The sequence below is a fragment of the Protomyctophum bolini genome, assembly GCF_963924005.1.
Source record: "Protomyctophum bolini genome assembly, chromosome: 15".
Lineage (NCBI taxonomy): Eukaryota > Metazoa > Chordata > Actinopteri > Myctophiformes > Myctophidae > Protomyctophum > Protomyctophum bolini.
Window position 1 is genome coordinate 32,017,101 of NC_137876.1, and position 19,123 is coordinate 32,036,223.

Consider the following 19,123-nt stretch of genomic DNA (forward strand, 5'->3'; position numbering starts at 1 on the left):
GAAAGCACAATTTAAAAGAAAGCAAAAGTCAAGACATTAAAAGCTATAGTGCAATTATTTTGTCTATAATGATGCACAGAAAATGGAAACGTGGTTGTACGACAAAGTATAAATAAGGCTTCAGACAGGAAGTGAACTATCACTAGTGAAATGTAATACTAGTGCAAACAGTTACTACTACCCATAATTCCACAGTGACATAACTGAGGAAGGAAAAGTGCTTGAATAGCAGCATTATCAAGAACAAGCTCAAGCATATGGCTGAGACAACTCTTGCCCCAGCTGATATATACCTGCTATAGTAACCTCTCGGCTGTCTAAATCTACTGTATATCTTTGACATTATTACTGCGAAGACTGGTTCGAACAAACCTCAGTAAATTGCTGTAGATAACCCATGCTTGTGCCACTGCTAAATCAGAGAAAAGTGAAAGAAACACAGACATCGTCCTTACAGTAGGTCAGGTTTTAGGTGGTACTGGTAGTGATGTTGACATGCTCTTTAGGAGTGCAGGGCAGAAACATGGTCTTCTTGTAGTCATTCTTGTCGCAAAGAGACCACAGCACTGAAGAAATGCTTTAAGGGTTGCCTACCTCCAAGGTCAGATGACTTCTAAAAAAGAGAGAGAAAATAGATACAGTACAATGACAATGACAAGTTCAAACCAATTCAAAATATGAAGACCCTAGTGATGTTTCACAGATCAGTGATTCAAGGGTCTAACTAAAGATGTAAAATGTAGCTACAGTAGCTCATTCCAAAACCCACAGTTTTTACATGTGTACAACTGTACATGTGGCCAAAATGTACAATTTATTTTGTGGTGCAGTAAGTGATAGTAAGTGATGAAACAAACTAAAATTGGTGTGCCACCTGAAAATGTTTAGGGACATGGAGAGTGGAGATGAGACCCATTACTGAACAAACAAAGCTATATGTAACACATTTTAGCAACAACATATCAGCAGCACCTTTAATGATCAACCTGTATTGTAGTGCTACGTCGACAACTTCTCACCTGCACGTTGATGTGTCTGAATCTCCTCAAGGCTTGTCAGGGTTCGGAGTGACCTGCGTTCTTTAAAGGCCACAACAGGGACCATATCCTCCATTGCGTTCAGCACTTGCTGCGGAGGCTTGGCAGCTTCAGCTATTGTGCCATTATACACAGGCTCTGTATTTTCCTTTGGTTGTACTTCATTAGGTTGTATATTTTCTGGCATGGATTTCTAGGAAAGCAACATTAATCCAGTTTAGTCAAAGGGTAGGCTCTTGTCTCTTAAATTTAGTTGATCATGCGTCAGAGATCCCTAAGGCGGTTTTAAACGGAGTCATACATCTTACCATATCTGTCCTCCGTGTTCGCCGCATGATCTCTTCAAGTCTCTGGAAAAAGACAATCACATGTTTAAAAGGTTACCAAGGTTGGATTATCTCTGAAACTTGTGTTTATCACAGACAAGATTATATCTCTTCACATTACATTTTTAAACTCCCATCACCTTTTTCCTTGCTTGTCGTTCTTCTTCTTCTTTGAGAGCAAGTATTTCTCTTTCTCTCTTCATTTGGGCAGCCTTTTCTCTCTCTCTTTCTTGTTCTGCCTGTCTCTGAGCAACAACACAGTATACGTGATTAAAACAAATAATTCTTAAAATACGAGAGGATTGACTTCTTTTAGGTACCAATACAGTTTGTACAGGAACAAGTATTTGGGTAGAACAATATTTATACCTGCAGACATCAATCCCTATACTGTATATGGAGTGTATTTGAACTGCTCACCTGCTTCAAGAGAAGAGCGGCTTCCTTCATAGCCAAGGCACGTTCCTCCTCAGCTTTCCTCTGCTCTTCTATCTCCCTCCGCGTCTTCTCCTCCACCAGACGCTGAGCCTCTGCCTGTAGACGTGCTTTCTCCTCCACCCTCTTAACCTCCAGTTCTTCTCTATGCTTCCTAGAAACCATGCAGAAAAATATGACAAGATGTCCATTTATGACTCATGACAACTACCCTCGTAATAAAGTAAAACCATTATTATTGACACCATATGATATGTGACAGTATCTTTATGGGCAGAATATTACTTCAGACATAGGCATATTCATTTTAATTGTTATTTCTTGAACTGATGTAAACTACATGTATGTTCACTTTACCACCACTAAAGCAGACACTTCTGTGACTTGTGCGAACTATTAGATAGATGGTTGGTTACACACAAACTGAATATATAGGTATATATGTTTTAACGTATTGTATTTGCATTGTTGTTACAATGTTGAGGACGGTCTAAAAACAATAATGTCCTGCCTGCAGTGTTGCTATAGTTGTAAGTGCATGTGAAAATAACAACCTTGGCTACTTCCCACCTGTCTGTCTCTTCCTGTAGACGATTCTGCTCCTCTCTCTCCTTCTGGAGACGGGCCTCCCTGCGTTTCTGAGCCAGGATACGTGAGGCCTCTTCTGGGTCTGTAGTACCGGCTAATGGCCTGCTTATGGGTTCAGGTAGGGGAGGCAGTGGAGCTGAAGGGGGTGGCATCTGGAAGGAACCTGGACATAACACATGGTCACGTTACCCAAAGCACCTTGCGTCAAATCAAACTTTATTCATAAAGCATATTTACAACAATTTAGTGCAACAAAAATAAAAGTGTAACATCACATACAACAAACAGATCAAGACACAAACACTAAGTGGGTTAAAAGCCAATGAAAAAAGAGAGTGGCACTTTATATAGAGGGCAGGCTGTTCCACAGTCTAGGAGCAGCAGCAATAGTCAGGTTGGTTTCGGGAAGCTCTAAGAGCAGCTTGTTAGCTGATCTCAGTGCCCTTTGTGGGGTGTAGGGCTCCAAAGGTTCGGACAGATATAAAGGGGCCAGGCCATGCAGGGATTAATAGGTGATTAAAATAAATGTAAAATATATTCTAAAAGTGACAGGGAGCCACAGTAAAACTGAGTTATGTGTTCTCGCTTTATGCCAGAAAGGAGGCGAGCAGCCGTGTTCGATACCCGGAAAGGAGGGAATTGACAGTAGTCCAGTCTGGAGGATATGAATTGTCATCTCCAGCTGTTTGGTTTGACCTTGGCCAGCTTGGTCAGCTTTTTACTACAGTGCTTATGTGTTTATTGAGGGTAAAGGTACAGTCAAGGGTGAAGCCAAGGTTTTTAATGGAGGAGCAGATATTTGAGCTGATGGTAAATGGATTAAATGTTATTGCATGCTTACAATTGTAGTTGTTTGGGTTGTTCATACGTATCAAACCTTTAACAGCAGGACCACTCGAGACGAGAGAGACTTCATGACTAACTTGTTGCACACATGATGGAACAGCTCTAGTGTTGAAGTGTATGTTTTGGATGCTTACATTTCTCTTCTTCTTTTGTACTGGTCTCGGGTTGTGTTGGAGCTGCTGGCGAGTTTGAACATGTTGTTTCTGGAGGACTCGCATCCCCTGTCTCCTCTTTCGGACTTTCAGCTGGCGTCCTAATAGGTCTCATGTTGCTAGGAGACAGGGCGGAACTACACAGAGGAAGCTCTTCTTCGGGGACTGATGGAAGCTCCAACTGTAGAGGTGTGGACAGTCTGCTGCTCGATCTTCTGAGAGTCCTTCAAGATCAAGTGTCCAGCAGGTGGACAATTTTTAGACTGTATTATTTGTCCACATTACCATGGCTATATACAGTATTATAGACAGTTCAAGCCAAATGCACTCATGTTGCTAGGAGACTGATTGCCAGGGAACAAAACTAAAACGTGGATACTTCCGGTTGGCTCAATCGATCAATCGATTGTATTCCAGCTTGGATCAATGGAACTAAAGTAGTATAATGAGATCTAATTTATTGGTATCACTTTTTAATATAAATAGTTATATTATCATTAACGTTTTTGTGTTTTGACAATTATTTGGAGGCTCACTTGTAAAACCCTTGCAGCCCACCAGTGGGCCCCCGGCCCACAGGTTGAGAACCAGTATCCTAAACACAAACTATAATGGTTTGCTTACCGCTCGGGTGATGGTGATGGTGATGGTGTTCTGCTCTGTGGTTTTGTGATTGGCTTCACTGTGCTGTTGGCAGTGGGTGGTTTGCTGGTTAACATCTTCTTCTTGAGCTCTTGTGGGCTTCCTGGTTTGATCTTATTAAGACAAATTAAAACAAACTTTCTCAGAACACTTTTTTACATGCCTCACACCTCTTTGGATACAGAAAGAAACACAGCATTGTGGTGGCATATTCAATTTTGGCGTCATGTGTGCTGAATCTAGTAGAAAGTTAATCTTGTGTTGGAAAAATGCTTCATAGTAAGAATGCCTGCATTCTTATCCAGCCACTTAATGTGTGAATGCAGAGCGTTCTTTATCACCATGACGGTGCTTTTCACAAGTGAGTGCAACTGTTCAATATATATTTTATTATTTGTAACATGAATGGAGGAATGTTCAACTACAAATCCAGTTATATAAGTCTCTCTCTGGTGCAGAGAGAGAGAGAGACACTATGGTCGAGCAACCTAAGGTTTATAGCAAGTGAGAGTGTACTATGGTTGAGCGAACATTGCGAACAATGCTTTAATAGTGAGAGTGCGAGTGACAGCAAGGCGGCCTGTACCCGTGGCAAAAAATGCTTCAGAGAAATGTTAACTAGAGAAAGGTGAAATGTATTTATTTATTATGTATTATATATTTTAATTATCATTTATTTGGTGTGTGAATGCAGTGGGTGGGTGATAGAGAGAGGAGAGACAGTCTCTTCAGACAGACCACCCAGCAATGCATGTTATCATTATCAACATAAGTTGATAATGATAACAATGATAATATAATAAGTCAAAGGAGACCACTGGGATTACCTGTGCTGGATTGATGCTTCTGTTGCTATGGCTGGGCAAGGCAGATGCTCTCTGTTGAGCGGGACTGAAGTGGTGCCCTGGTTTTTGATTGCCAGTGGTGATGAGGGTGGTCATGGTGAAGGGGTTGTTCATGGTGGTGGTGTTATTCATGGAGTTGTATGAGACTGAACGGCGACAAACATGGACAACTGAACATGTTTTAGTGCCGTTGTTGGGAAACAATGATGGGGAAATGTATGCAAAATGAAGGAAATGTGCGAAGAGCATAAAAAGCATCTCAAGCAGTGTTTTTGAAAGGAGACAAAGGAGGAAACTGAGTTTAGTTAGACATCCAAATTTGTTATGTTCTAGTCTGGAAGTTAGTTGCTGTAGCCATAATTTAAGTATTGTGGGAATGAATATTGATAACAGCACAGCTGTATAATGTTATATTAAATAATACCGAATGCTATATATATTCTTGGCAATAGTACCTTCTTCTCCTGAGTGACAACCAGCACTCTTGCTCCTGGCCAGATAGGAGCATGTGGGAGTTAGGAGGCGACTGATCAAGTTCTTCTCCCATGTAGTCAGAGGCAAGCGGCGTGGAACTAACATTAGCAATTAGCATACAGAATTAGATGCAATAACAAAGGAAAAAGCAGGGCAAGACTGAAATGTTAATATGTTATAAAGAGCACATACATGTATAAGTATGCTTGGTGGTGTTAAGAAAGGTAAATGTTTAGTAACAGTTTACAGTGGCATCATTTCAGTGCATCAACCAGCCCCTATGTTAGGCATATAATATAGGAATATGGGTGTAACTCGCAACACAATATAAATGCTAATAAAATTGTCCACTTTGTGGTTCCATTCTATTAGGCTTATACATTGTTTTATTGTACGCTTTTTCCATAGGTTAGAACTGGACCCATGTGTACGATGGAATAATGTCCATGTAGACTAAAGTGTTACCAAACATTTTAGTAGGAACAAAATGGAAACCCATCTATCCTTATACAGTATACCCATTACCCTACCATTGTTCTTGCTGAGCTGTCTTCCACGGCAGTTCTGATTGTGGTTCTGCTGAGCCCGTCGGCTCTTCTCCAGGGTCTTGCGCACTGCTGATTCATATCGCTCCTTCATTTAGGACAAATGAGCTTTAACGATACTACTTGCTCTCGTCTCAGTGACCATACCACGTTGTAAAATCATTGACTACATTCTACATAGATAGTCTTTTATTTCTATTAATGAAAGTAAGCTTTGTGCTTTATCCTTTTGTCAGGTATGTAGAATTATTTGTTTATATATTAAATTTGTCCACAAAGATGTTGGATGTCAATCAATCAACATTTCTATGCTGCTGCTTCTTTGGTCATCTCTGCAATTTATATAGTTAGATAGTACAGTAGGGAGAAGGGGGTAAGATGAGCCACGTTTCACTTAAGTTGTTCTTGAATCAAGGCAAAATGAGATACCAGTACAAAGCATCTATGACAAAGGGCCACAAAATAGCTGTTTCCTGTTCAAGTTAATTCTCCCATAGCTTTGTTTGATTGGCTCAACAGCACTGAACTGGAAACACATGAATGTGTCATGTGTGTTTCCAGTTTAAACCTGCTGCTCAGTCAATCAAACTGAGCTATGGGTATTGGGTACGTAAATAATGCCAAATGTCACCTTCTGAAAACTGGGACTACAGTTATGCACAGAGCCAAGCATGTGTTTTGGCTACCTATTGCAAACAAACTCCCCCTCTTTTGGAACAATAAAATAGTGAATTTGAATTCCATGCCAGACTCCACTTCAAAAACTCACTTTCTCTTCCTTCAGTCTCTGCTTGCGCTTCTCCTCAACGGCAGCACGCCTCCTCTCTTCCTTCATTCTCTGCTCCTGGAGTTTCTTCTTGCGCTCCTCCAGTTGTTTGTCATGATACTGCTTGGCCCGTTGCTCTCTCTCCAGCCAGCTCAGCTCCCGAGAGGCTGTGAACATCCGTAAAGCAACAATAATACCCAGTTAACGCATTCATATATCACTTTTGAGTCAAATTAAAAGATTGTGCATGCAATTTTGCATAAAAGATGTTGACATACCAAGGAACTTCTGTTGCTCCTCTCGCCTCTCTCGTACCAGCCGCAATCTCTCATCAACATTTAGTCCATTTGCCCCTGGAACACCAGGAATTACCAGGTATAAAACAAATATATTGCAGCCACTTGAATAATTTCCATTACAAATATCAAATTATAAGTGAAGAAAAAGCGAAAGTGTAAAATCAAAGCAGTCAGTAAAAGTAGATCATACTATTAATCCAGAGTTCTATTAAATATGAATTCCAAAAGGAGTCTCATGACAGCTCAGCTGCTCAATAAATTCACAACCACCAGGAAAACAAAGCTTAATCAAACCTGCAGTGTTGCGTGGAGTGGCTGTGTTACTGATCTGGGCAGGTTTGTTGGCAGAGGAAGTACAAGCAGTTTTCTTTGTCTGTGTATTTGGCTTGATGTTTGCCGCTTTTCCTGAAACGAGGAAGAAAAAGACCAACGTCCTTCAGCATGCTATGATACTGAGGGACAAAAATAGCATCAGCTCCCACCTGGGGAGCTGGGAATCCAAGTCTGTATAACCAGACATGAATTCAGCATTACTTGGTCGTCTTTATAAGCGACGAAGCGTATATGGAAAAACTACACAGGAAGTATGATCCCTAAACATAACTCAGGGGACTAGAATCACCATTGAGTTAATTTGCAATGTACACTCCTGTATTCTAGGAACTTCACATGGTGTTCGGTTTACATGAAGGTACAGTATACAAACAGATTTTGACCTACCAACAAGGCACAATATGTTCCAAAGGCAAATTAAAATACTACATACATACAGTACAGTACAGTATTGAAAAGCAAAAACGTTGGAGCCAGTTCCAGCAGATGATCAAAGTTGAACCATGAAAAATAATAAGTAATTATCGAGCTAGCAAGACATAAACCCTGTTCACACGTGCAAAACAGACTCACTCTCTAATAGTTTGTCTATTATACACTATAGACTGTTATGGAACATGATGCCCCCGGGGTCATCTGCATTCAGTAGTAATTAAAGAAATCTGCTAACAATAGAAGGAAGCATGAGGTCAGTCCGCTGCCCCCCAGGTTGGCAGAGGAAGTGTAGCGCCCAGGATTACATTAGATAATAGATTAAAAAATTGGTCAATCGTGGGAAAAAATTATAAAAGCAAAAGAAAATCTACTACTCTGTGTGTGTGTGTGTGTGTGTGTGTGTGTGTATTATATTATATATATATATATATATATATATATTTACTGTACACATACATATATGTATGTATCTCTCTCTTACACACACACACACACACACACACACACACACACACACACACACACACACACACACACACACACACAAATATCCTACATATGCCTAATATGTAGGCTACTGTAAGATTCCAGACATTCAAATGGTGAATATTATGGAACAGTATGGCCATAAGTGTATCAATGGGGATATTCCTACCATCTATTAATTAGTATAGCGTGTGGTAACTCCACCATCTACCAATTAGTATAACCACTGTAAGATGTACGCAACTACCTGAATTTAGCCCCTGACGGTTGCTATTATGAAGTTATGAACTATGATGGCCCTAAGGTTATCGGTAAATGAAAGAGCCATTGTGAGCTGTGAGCTGCTTGTTAAGAGGCATAGAGAACAGGCCAGCACCTGACCAGTCCTCGTGGCGATGACTAAAACAAATAAACATTGAGATTATTATCAAGGATCAGAACAACATGAACACAGGCAGTCATCAGAATACTGTATATACTGTATATAGAAAGGGAAACACAATAACATAATGGTAATGGGTATATATTAATCCCACTGTTAAAAACATAAACATTGTAAGATACACTGTTATTGTTCTTGAGGTGTATTATGTAATCACTGCCACCATCTTCCTCTGAACATGGGCTCTCAAAACCTCCCATATTTAGAAAGTAGGTGCGGATGCTAGACCCCAAAACAGCAATTCAATATTTACCAACAGAAGAATAAATCATTATTCATGTTTCATTTGTCACCAACATGCCCATAAGATCTAGTAATTAGTAATTACCATATTGCAATAAGCCCCTGCTAGGATCCAAAGGACAGGCTTATAGTTGTGAGTGCTGATACTGTAAAGAGGCTTTTCTTTAAAATATATAAGCATGATATGGAAGCTACTAACCTTCCAGCCTCTTGGCTCCCTTCTTCTCGTAGGTTCTGTTAGAAACCAGTCCCTGCGATGGAGGGATGCCACTCTTTTTCTTCTGCACAGCCATGCTAGGCACTGAGCCCCGATGACATACCACAACTCTGGTATTCAACACTCTGCCTTCAGCTTTCTCATCCTCCTCCTCCCTCCTGTCAATTTCTATTTCCAGATGCCTCTGGGTCCTCTCCTCCTGTGAGCGTGTACAGCCGTTAAGCCAAGCTTGTCTCCTGCATCAGCTGCTTGCTGTGCACTGCAATCCAATTCAGAAAAGAACAAAAAAGTGGGCCGCAATTGCAGTCATCTAATCCTCAGGGAAATCTAAAGAAAAATTACCTTCCTCTCCTATTTGTGATAATACTGTACAACTCCAGAAACTCGTATCCTCCCTAGGTTGAGGCTAAAATGGTAAATTCCTTTTAAATATTTCATCCTAGTCTGCTGCTCTTTAATTGCATATTGCAAAGCTGTGTTGCTTGAACTCTGCCCACTGTAGCCTACTCTTCTCTAGATGCAAGCAGCCAGAGGGATGTAGAGTTTCTAGATGCAAGCAGGTTGAGGGATGTAGTTTCTAATGCAAGAAGCCAGAGGGATGTCAAGTTTCTATGTAAGCAGCCAGAGGTATATACAGGTTTGATGGCAGAACGAAGGAAGGAAAAGCAGAGTGCGTGTGAATGGTTACCAGGACAACAGTGGTTCATGCACTTGCATACCGGTAGGCACTGACATGTACTGCTAGGGCATTTCACCGCTCTGATGCACACACTGTCCTCAATAAAAGAGAGGCACTGAGATGATTATTTTTACCCATTTTACCCATAATGCTCCACTGGTAAATGAAAAGATGCTACCACTAGATGGAGGGCTTTCCTTTTGAAGATCAAGCTCACTTATAACTTAATAATGGCATTCATGTGCTATTGCTGTCTCTGTGGGGTCTAAAATTATTCTGACCTTTTCTTTTATTGCAGACTTTACATGGAAAGTAAATATCTGAGTCAGGAGAATGACAATTAGATATTCATGGGTAAACCTTGTAACTCCCAAACCAGAGATCAATACTCTTTTCAGACCATATATTAGTTTACCTAGAATAATAACTCAGTTGCTGAGCACAAATATAGATTTATAGTCTACTACTATGAACAATTTATATATTTAAAGCAAAAAAGTAAATTTGAGATGTTATAGACATAAAAATTTATTGTAAGTAGATCTACCCCTCTTCAAAAACAAAAAAAGGTTCTTTACAATAAACAGAAAATCACAATCATATCGGTAAAAGAAAATAGCAGCACTTGACAAAGTTCCACTTGACTTTAAATAATTACATTCCTAGTTTAAAGCCTAACATGTTAAGACAATGCTTTACAGTTTCATGGAGAAGTTGTCCACCGTCTCATCCATTCCTGGGAAGTGCATGCACATAATATAACAACAGTACCCTAATGGGGCAGGGGGTGATTCATGATTTTCTTTTTCTAATAATGTCTCAAAGGAACCTAAATTGTAGAATCCAAGCCGTTCAGGACATGGCTTGACTCTGCAGTCCTGCTACCCTTCCCTGCGGATGTCCTGTCCTCCTGTGAGTCTTGGCTCGAGTCTGCGCCAAGGGAATGTTGTGTAAAGGAGGTCTCACTACCAGTGGGGGAGTCAACTGTCTCATAGGCTTCGCTAAGCTGGCTCACGGCACCACTGTGGTTAGAATTAAACAGTTTCCTATCTGTGTCAGTGGAGGGTGATGATATTGAACACTGCTCGGTGTCACTGTTGCCCGTTTCCCTGGCGGGCTCTGTTGCCATCCTATGAATGGGGCTTGCGTTGCCTGGACTGTTGGTGATTCCTTCTTGGGAGTCCTTCTTGTGGGCAGGGTCCGGGTGGCCCGGGGTTGCATGACTTCCTGGAGGGCACTGGGCCTGCAGGCTCATCTGCTGCCGAGCCTCCTTCAGCTGCTCCTGAAGGACCAGGATGGTGCTCTGCATGCCCTCCACCTCCTCGTCCAGCTGGATGATGAAATCATTAAGCTCTGTAGCGGAAGAGACACCAAAATAAAAAAATATATATATATCAGTGATTGAACAATACAAACAAATCTATGACATCTATTTGGGTTGTTGCAGTCTGCAAAGACCTTTACCATCACAATAAGTGCAGTAAACATAATGGGAACCATTAGAAAAGGCATCTTCTTCTCACCATCCTGGCTGTTCTTGAGCTCACAACTGTATTTCTTCTGAAGGGCCAGTTCAGCCTCCAGCTGGGCGATTCGTCCCTGGGAAAGCTGTCTACCCAGTTCCTGGTTCTCCTGGATCAGCATCCGACACTTCGCCATCAGCTTCTTCCCTGTCTGGCTGCAACGGAGAGTTCATACCTTAAAAGGAATAGTTTACCCCCAAATGACTTTTTCTATCAATTACTCACCCCATGGAGACTTGAATTCATGGATATTCTTTTGTTTTTGTCGCATTCCTAAGCCAATTAATTTGATGACCAGCAACGGTTCCCCTATGGAGACTCTTTGTGTTTCCGTAGAAAACCACTGCTTGTCATCAAATTATTGGCTTAGGAATGTGACAAAAAGAATATCCATGAATCCAAGTCTCCATGGGGTGAGTAATCAAAAAATGACATTTTTGGGGTGAACTATCCCTTTAAACAAGTCTGGTGAGAAAGCAATAAAATAATTCTTTTTTTCTAAAGCTAATAAAGCCACTAGGTTTTATTCTGGTTCTTCAAGATCTCGCTCTCCCTTTAGTGACATTTAGTGCTGAATTGCATTTTAAAGCAATTCAGCACTAAATGTAGAACCCATTTTTGTTGATTTACCATAATTTAGTCCCATCAACAATCTATAAATGTGTTGTCAGACTACACTCAATGTTCAACAAGACAATTAGTTCTGTTGAACAATTATGGTCAAGGCTACTGAACCCTCTATGATCAACTGGTATAGCCACATTTAGAGAAATTAAACTGCAGTGCATGTACACAGATTCTGTTCAAATTAAACTATAAACAGAAAACGTATAGTTGACGACAACCCATAAAACCACATTTCAAATATATTACAAAGTGAAATAACTTTGCAACAGATTAAAAAAAATACAATTTCTGTCAATCAATTTGAAAACCACTCCAACTCCAGCTGCCTGCTAGTCTGTTCCTTTTTTCACATTTGGGTTACCGATTAGGCATTTTAAATACAGATAATTTTCAAAAGTAAACGAGAGTGAAAGAAGAGGAACAACAGTGGTGACCATATGAATTTAAGATAATTCATAACATTAATTAAAATTCAGATTAATGAAATCAAACTGTCATACCTGGACATGGCTCATATTAATGACAAACTGATGTTCAAGGTGCCTCCTGTGTCAGCTCAACTTGTAGCAAGCCCAACATCATTCCAGAGACCAACAGTCTTTAGTATTTATACAGTTTCTGGTGCCTTGAGCAGCTCCTCCATATCAATTCTCAACATCTATACTGTACGTGGGTTTGTGGAAATGTATGGTTTTGCCAGAGCATAACGGATTAATAATTAATTTTGAAAACCAAGTACCTGTAGTAGAGGATATATTACCGCTAGATAACAAAATGTTATGTCATTAGGTGTTAAACCTCAATAAACATAAAATGCACCAATCCTATTATCCATCCACAAAGAGTATAATGTTGTTCCTATGTTAACAGGGGCTCATTCGGAGGTTGAAAGCGACCATCTCTTCTGCTTCCTTCATGCTCCTTTGAGCTGTTATCAGTGTTCACCTGACAGTCTTTGACAGTCTATCATGAACAACAAGTGCAGGAGTTGGGGGCGCCACTGGATCAGGTAACGTATTTCCCTGGTCTCTCTCTCCCTCTCTCTCTCTCTCTTTTGTGTTTAAATGTCAGTCATGTTTCGAACACAACATTTTCTGCCTTTTCCCACACTTTGCATTCTTGCAGGATGTGAGTTCTCTGGTCAATGTCTCAGCAGGAGGATTGTGGTTTGGTTTACCTATCAGGTGTAAACTTCCAAGCACTCAGTTCATTTTGGGCCTGCTCCAATCTGTCTTTAGTCTCATTCAGTTCAGTCCTCATTTTGATGAAAAACAGGTTGACGGACGGGTCTAGCATGGAAGATCTCAGCTGGGCCAGACTGGGTTGTTGAGCTTGCTTGAGGTACTGAATCTGCGTCTGGATAAGAGTAGAGGACAGGTGTCACATTCAGCCCATGCAGCTACCCATCACTGCAACTGCAACCTTCCAACATGTCTGCCATGGCTGATGATTATATGGTTGAACAGATTCACAGTGATTCTCACCGAGCATTCCTGCATTTCCTGCTCTTTCGTGGCAAGCCTCATGACGAGGATGTTCTCTCGTCGCGCAGCCTCCTGTTGCTGCTGCTTCAGTTTCTCCTCTGACTCCCTCAAGTTTGTAACATCATTTGCTGTGAGACAGAAAATGGTAATGATGATCACTAGTAAATGATCAGTGCCTGGGCGGCAAGTCAGAAAAACTACCAGACCAGTTTCATATAAATAGTGGTAGAGCTTACAATTTAACGCTGAATATTTTCTTTCTAGAACATCAACATATGCTTCGTCCTGCTTCCACCTGGTAAAACAAATTTAAAAAAAAAAACATTAGCATCATTCGAACAGTGCTGCTCATTTGGGTCAGTGGGTGACTGACTGACTCTGGCATTTTCGTGTCGGACTCAGTCAAACTGTAACTTTGTTATACCTTTCACAGAGTTCCTCCCGAGTCAAACTGTTCACATCAGATTCATTTAGACGGACCTGCGAAAGTGGAATAAATAAATAAGTGTATCATGATCATCACCAATTAGGTTTTTTACGATCTGCTTGTCTTAAACGACGTTAAACTCACCAACATTGCAGCTGTAGTCCAAGCTTGAATTATCCTCTTTCAATCTGCCAAGCTTGTTTTTCATAAAAATCCACCGTAGACAATGTTATGATCTACTTTCTGTCAAGAAATTCTGTGCAGGTGATTGTTTTTCTAAGTGCTGGAGTTTGAAAGCACTCGTCATAAGTCGCTGAACGGCCCAGCGTAACCACCTGTTTCACATAATGCAGGAGGCAGCAGCGCGACCCATTAACAAAAAGAGTGCTTCCAAACGAAAAAGAATCACCTGCAAAGGATGTCTTGACAGAATGCAGCTCATAACATCTCTACGGTGGGTTTTTATGAAAAACAAGCTCGGCAGATTGAAAGAGGATAATTCAAGCTTGGACTACAGCTGCAATGTTGGTGAGTTTAACGTCGTTTAAGACAAGCGGATCGCAAACCAAATTGGATGAGTGGGTAGTCAATGGAGGGTACTGCAACTCTAGATTCATCCCATTATAAAAACAATCTAGAGTTGCAAATTGCGGCTAGAAGAACATTGCGAGTTTAGGACTACTATACCAAACTTCATCATGGACATGGGGTATTGGGGTCAAGCATCAAGTAGAAAACGGTCACAATGAAGGTAAACTATTCATTTAAAGAGGATAATCAGGCGTTTCTGATAACAGCTGCATGGTTAGTAATTTATTCACTCGCCTTTTTTGGCAAAGGTTCGTCGTCAGTCATCCTGCGGCCGCTGGATTCGGTTGGCTGTGAAATAAAATGTTTTTCATCAGTTGACAGTGACACCAACTTTCAGTTCGCTAGCTTAGCATACTATATTATGTTAGCAGCTAGTTTCCACGACTGTTTGTCTATGGTTGGACAGCTCCGAGTGGATCGAGTAGTCAATCTGTTAACGACGCTGATTTCGCGCAAAGAGCTTGTATGGAAAAGTACAATTCTACCCCGAGCTAACCTTCACTTTCAACGAAATGAACAAACCAAGTTTAGCATGGAGGCTAGCTGCATTAGCAAGCTTCTGGATATATGTTGCTATTTGTGAAAGCAATCGACCAAACTAACAAACGTTAGCTAAATAATGTTAACTTCTTACCCGAACGCAGTGTAATAGTACAATAATCGTTCCGATGGGCCCTGAATGACTGTTGAACTAACAGTGCGGATCCTATGATGATGACTGCAGTGCTCTGCAACAACAAGACAAGCCAGCTAACGGTTAGGTTACAAGGACCATTCTGTTTTGTGACCACTAGGTGGCGCTTCGATTCATTATTGGGAAAATAATATTTTATCTGGGTATTTCCTCCGAGGAAAGCCTGGCGAGTGGCGACCTTACTCTAAGGTGGCGACACGAGGTTGGTGCACCAGTATCTGGGTAATAGTTTAGCCCCATATGTGCCCTCTCCCTACGCTTATTCTGTAGCTCCTACAGAATGAGCGTAGGGAGAGGGCACATATGGGGCTAGGTAATAGTTAGCCTCGGTCCCAGGTTTACTTACCTGCTAAAAGAAAATAGTAATAGTAGGCTAATTACTAATTAGGCCTACTAACAATAATTAGTAATAGTGCGGTCCCTAGATGTGCACAATGGATGTACCCAGAGTCGAGACAGTACCCAACCCAACTGTACCAACATGTAATTTGACGCGTCATCCGCGATGATTGGTGAAGGCAAGCAGAGCTGACCATATTCTATCCTTGAACAGGATGTATTCTTTCTGTTATAGGAATAAGGATAGAGATAGATCATGGTTTTGTATTGTTGGTAATGTGACAGACTTGGACAAAGATACCCATCTATTACTATTACAGGCCAGTCAATCTAAATTTGACCCAAAGGAAATTGCAATAGTAATCGTTCATGGGTTTTTATGATCCTTATAGGGTCATCCAAATAACATTAAAAATCACACCCGTGTGAAGTGAGGAGTGCTAATATAAAGTCTAACCAGACTGTAAAACTAACTCATGTTGATTACCTCTCGCCTATATTAAGGCGTCTTACTGGTGTAATGGTGATGCAACACAAACATTAAACGCCATTAACAATAAAGAGACAATATGACGTAATGAGGCACATTATGAGTACATTTTCCCTTCATTGTCAATGGAGTTTACAGAACAAACATTGAACTAAAGACAAACATTAAACCTGTGTATAGGAGGGGCTAGCGCCCTCAAAAATTGAGAAGGAAATACTAAGTGGTTCATAGTAGTAAATAAAGGATGAAAGTAACAACCTATATAAGGTGAAACATTTCAAATTTTCATTATGCTTTATGTATCACTAGACCGGTGCCCGCCGTGCCCGGCTGTAGAGCACCGAGTCGGTAACAATGGAAGTAGAAGAACCATGCCCCACCCGACTATGCAATACACGTTCTACCCGTGTCGGAGTACCCGTTAAATCCATCTGCCTGTGTCTCTTTTTATGCCCAATGCCCATATATGGAGATTCCTGGTTCTTTCTCTCTGTGTCCCTTTATTCCCATCTATGGAGTTCTGTGTCATTGGGCATAGATTGTTGTGATGTCAGAACAGGCCAGCTCCATATACGGACACTGGGCAGGGGCCCTGCAGAGCCCGGGCATCAGCATTTTTTGGCGGATCTGGACAACTGTGAGTCCGACAGACTTGACACCGGGGCGGGCACTGCACGTCTGCACTCCCTGTGGGGGTGTGAAACGCTTGTGTCGAATGTCAGTGGGGCGAACGGTTCTCTAATTACGTGCATTACAGCCGTTACACACGTACAGACAGACGGACGTACAGAGACAATGAGACATATGGTGCATTTATAGATAGATGTGATGTGTCAAACTATAGAGTTTTCATGATTCTGAATCCATTGCAAGCTTTGGTTTTGCACAAAACATACTCCTTAGGCTAAAAACGGCCACAGCCGTCATCACAAATGTGATGAGGACCGAGGTAATCACATTTGGCCGAATTTATCCCAAGGAGTGTTTTTCGTGCAAAACTAATGCTTGGAATGCGTTCAGAATCATGAAAAACCCTAGTTTGACAAGTCACATCATTGGTATACCAGTAGCTCCACTCCCTGCCTTCAACTTTCAAATAAACTCAACATGCTACTTAAAGCATAATGAAAGAATTTTGACTCCCAACTTTCAATCCCTGAATTTACCACGATCCACTAAGTATTTCATTAACATGTTATATTTGGATGACCCTATGGATCATAAAAAAAACTATTGCAATTTATTTTGGGTCACGTCCCTTTTTAGCTTAGATTGATTGATTGAAGAATTTAACAGATTGGAGAATTATAGTAGGCCTACATTTCAAGCATGACTCAATTGACTGGCCTATATGGCACAAATAGCCCAATCTCATTAGTATATAGGGCCCATGTTGGGATAAAGCAATTTGAGATGTTGTAGTTAGTTTGTAGGCTCTATAACAGACATGTTGGCCTTGTTTAAGGCCATCATCACTTAAAGGGAAATGTCACCCCTTTTGCAACCAGATGTTATTTTAATGATGTTTGGGAGACAATAAACACTTTCTTGGGGGTTTTATGTGGGTAATATGTGTTTTTAGATATTTTATTAGCCTATTTCAAAGTGTCAATGATGTCATGGCTCACTTCCTTCCTGGACTACAATTCTCATAATGCTTTGGTGCACTGCTCCTCCTTGTGGATAGGTGGAGGGCTGTCTTACTGAGACAACATGTAGTCCAGGAAGTAAGTGAGCCCAGTGTCCATGACATCATGGACACTTTGAAATACTATCTAAAACACGTTTTACCCACATAAAAACCCCAGGACAGTGTTTCTTGTCTTCCAAACATCATTAAAATAAGACCTGGTTGCAACAGGGATGAAGTGTCCCTATAAGGTAAAATATATGCGCAATTTCCGCCAAGGAAGGCCCTGACTTAGGCCAGGGTTTAACATGAACACCAATAAGGACAATAACAAAGGACCATGTCTATGTTTCACAGACAGTACAGTATAATGTTGATACACTACACCGTGGTCAGGTGGTGTACACACTGAGTCACTGGAGCACAAAGGAGATGACAATAACTGACAGGCAACCCAGCCAACAGAGGGTTCTGGACACTGCACGCCCAAACACGATAAGATTGCACGGTTGGTATCGGGTCGTTATGTGGTTTACCCTAGACGACACTGGGAAAGGTGTCACTTTAGGGCTCAGTTGCATGCTGCTCATGCATGTTAATTATTGCAACCTAGATAAAAAAGTACCAATAATTGTCTCCACCAGGCCGAAGGCATGGGGAGAGTTTTGCACTCCGTCCGTGTGTCTGTCCGTGTGTGTGTCCGTCCGTCTGTTACCAGCTAATCTTCGGCACTGTTTACCGGGTCGATGCCAAATTTTGCACACACTCCCTGGTTGCAAACGATGAACCTCTGCCCCAAATTTTGTAATAGCACCACCAGGAGGCCAACTTTTGAAAAACATTTCTTTAATTACTCCTCCAGATTCTGTCCACAAATCCCGTAAATAGTAATGTGTTCAAGCCGGATCTGTCCGATATTTCATATTCCATCCTAATTGGCTAACATTGACTTTCAAAGTTTGCAGGATTGGCCCGTTTTGAACAAAAAGCCTCAAATCATGAACGCAGCGTGCAATTTACGTGAAATCTTTCACAGACTTTCCTACTAGGCTGAGTAATATATCCCACCCTTTTCACATTGGCCTGTTATAGTGCCGCCAACAGGTGGATTTTGCAAAATAATTTTTTGGAACAAAATGCCTCAAATCATGAACGCAGCGTGCAATTTACGTGAAATCTTTCACAGACTTTCCTACTAGGCTGAGGAATATATCCCACCCTTTTCACATTGGCCTGTTATAGCGCCACCAACAGGTGGATTCTTGCAAAACACATTTATGGAATTAAATAGCTCAAATCATGAAAGCAGCATGCAATTTACGTGAAATCTTTCACAGACTATGAGGAATATATCCCACCCTTTTCACATTGGCCTGTTATAGCGCATTTCTTGGTACAAAATGCCTCAAATCATCCAATTGCCATCCAAGGCATAAGAAGAAATGGCATCCTTTTCACATTGGCCTATTATAGCGCCACCCGGAGGCCACAAACTGACCTGCCCTGGTGGAGACCTGTGCCACGAGGG

At 41.2% G+C, this 19,123-nt stretch overlaps 2 protein-coding genes across 3 annotated transcripts; both read right to left on the reverse strand.

The window, feature by feature from the left end:
* Positions 1-86: 86 nt before the first annotated feature.
* map7a (microtubule-associated protein 7a) lies at positions 87-9,228 on the reverse strand. 2 transcript variants are annotated; one of them, XM_080783733.1, is made up of 14 exons: positions 9,094-9,228; positions 7,250-7,360; positions 6,935-7,009; positions 6,660-6,823; positions 5,876-5,978; positions 4,854-5,017; positions 4,009-4,139; positions 3,367-3,599; positions 2,369-2,549; positions 1,784-1,952; positions 1,504-1,608; positions 1,346-1,387; positions 1,020-1,230; positions 87-613 (listed from the first exon to the last, which is right to left on the reverse strand). In XM_080783733.1, the coding sequence occupies exons 1-14, from the start codon at positions 9,185-9,187 to the stop codon at positions 603-605; spliced, it is 1,794 nt and encodes a 597-aa protein (XP_080639859.1). In that variant the 5' UTR covers positions 9,188-9,228; the 3' UTR covers positions 87-602. The 2 variants fall into 2 exon arrangements, with proteins under 2 accessions (XP_080639859.1, XP_080639858.1); XM_080783732.1 differs by having other exon boundaries at positions 3,367-3,608.
* Positions 9,229-10,302: 1,074 nt separating this feature from the next.
* On the reverse strand, positions 10,303-15,211 carry LOC308329323 (pre-mRNA-splicing regulator WTAP-like). The gene is made up of 8 exons (XM_080783572.1): positions 15,077-15,211; positions 14,677-14,730; positions 13,849-13,904; positions 13,661-13,719; positions 13,425-13,552; positions 13,118-13,296; positions 11,314-11,468; positions 10,303-11,143 (listed from the first exon to the last, which is right to left on the reverse strand). Exons 2-8 carry the CDS (start codon positions 14,704-14,706, stop codon positions 10,620-10,622), a joined length of 1,131 nt encoding a protein of 376 aa, XP_080639698.1. The 5' UTR covers positions 14,707-14,730; positions 15,077-15,211; the 3' UTR covers positions 10,303-10,619.
* Positions 15,212-19,123: the final 3,912 nt, after the last annotated feature.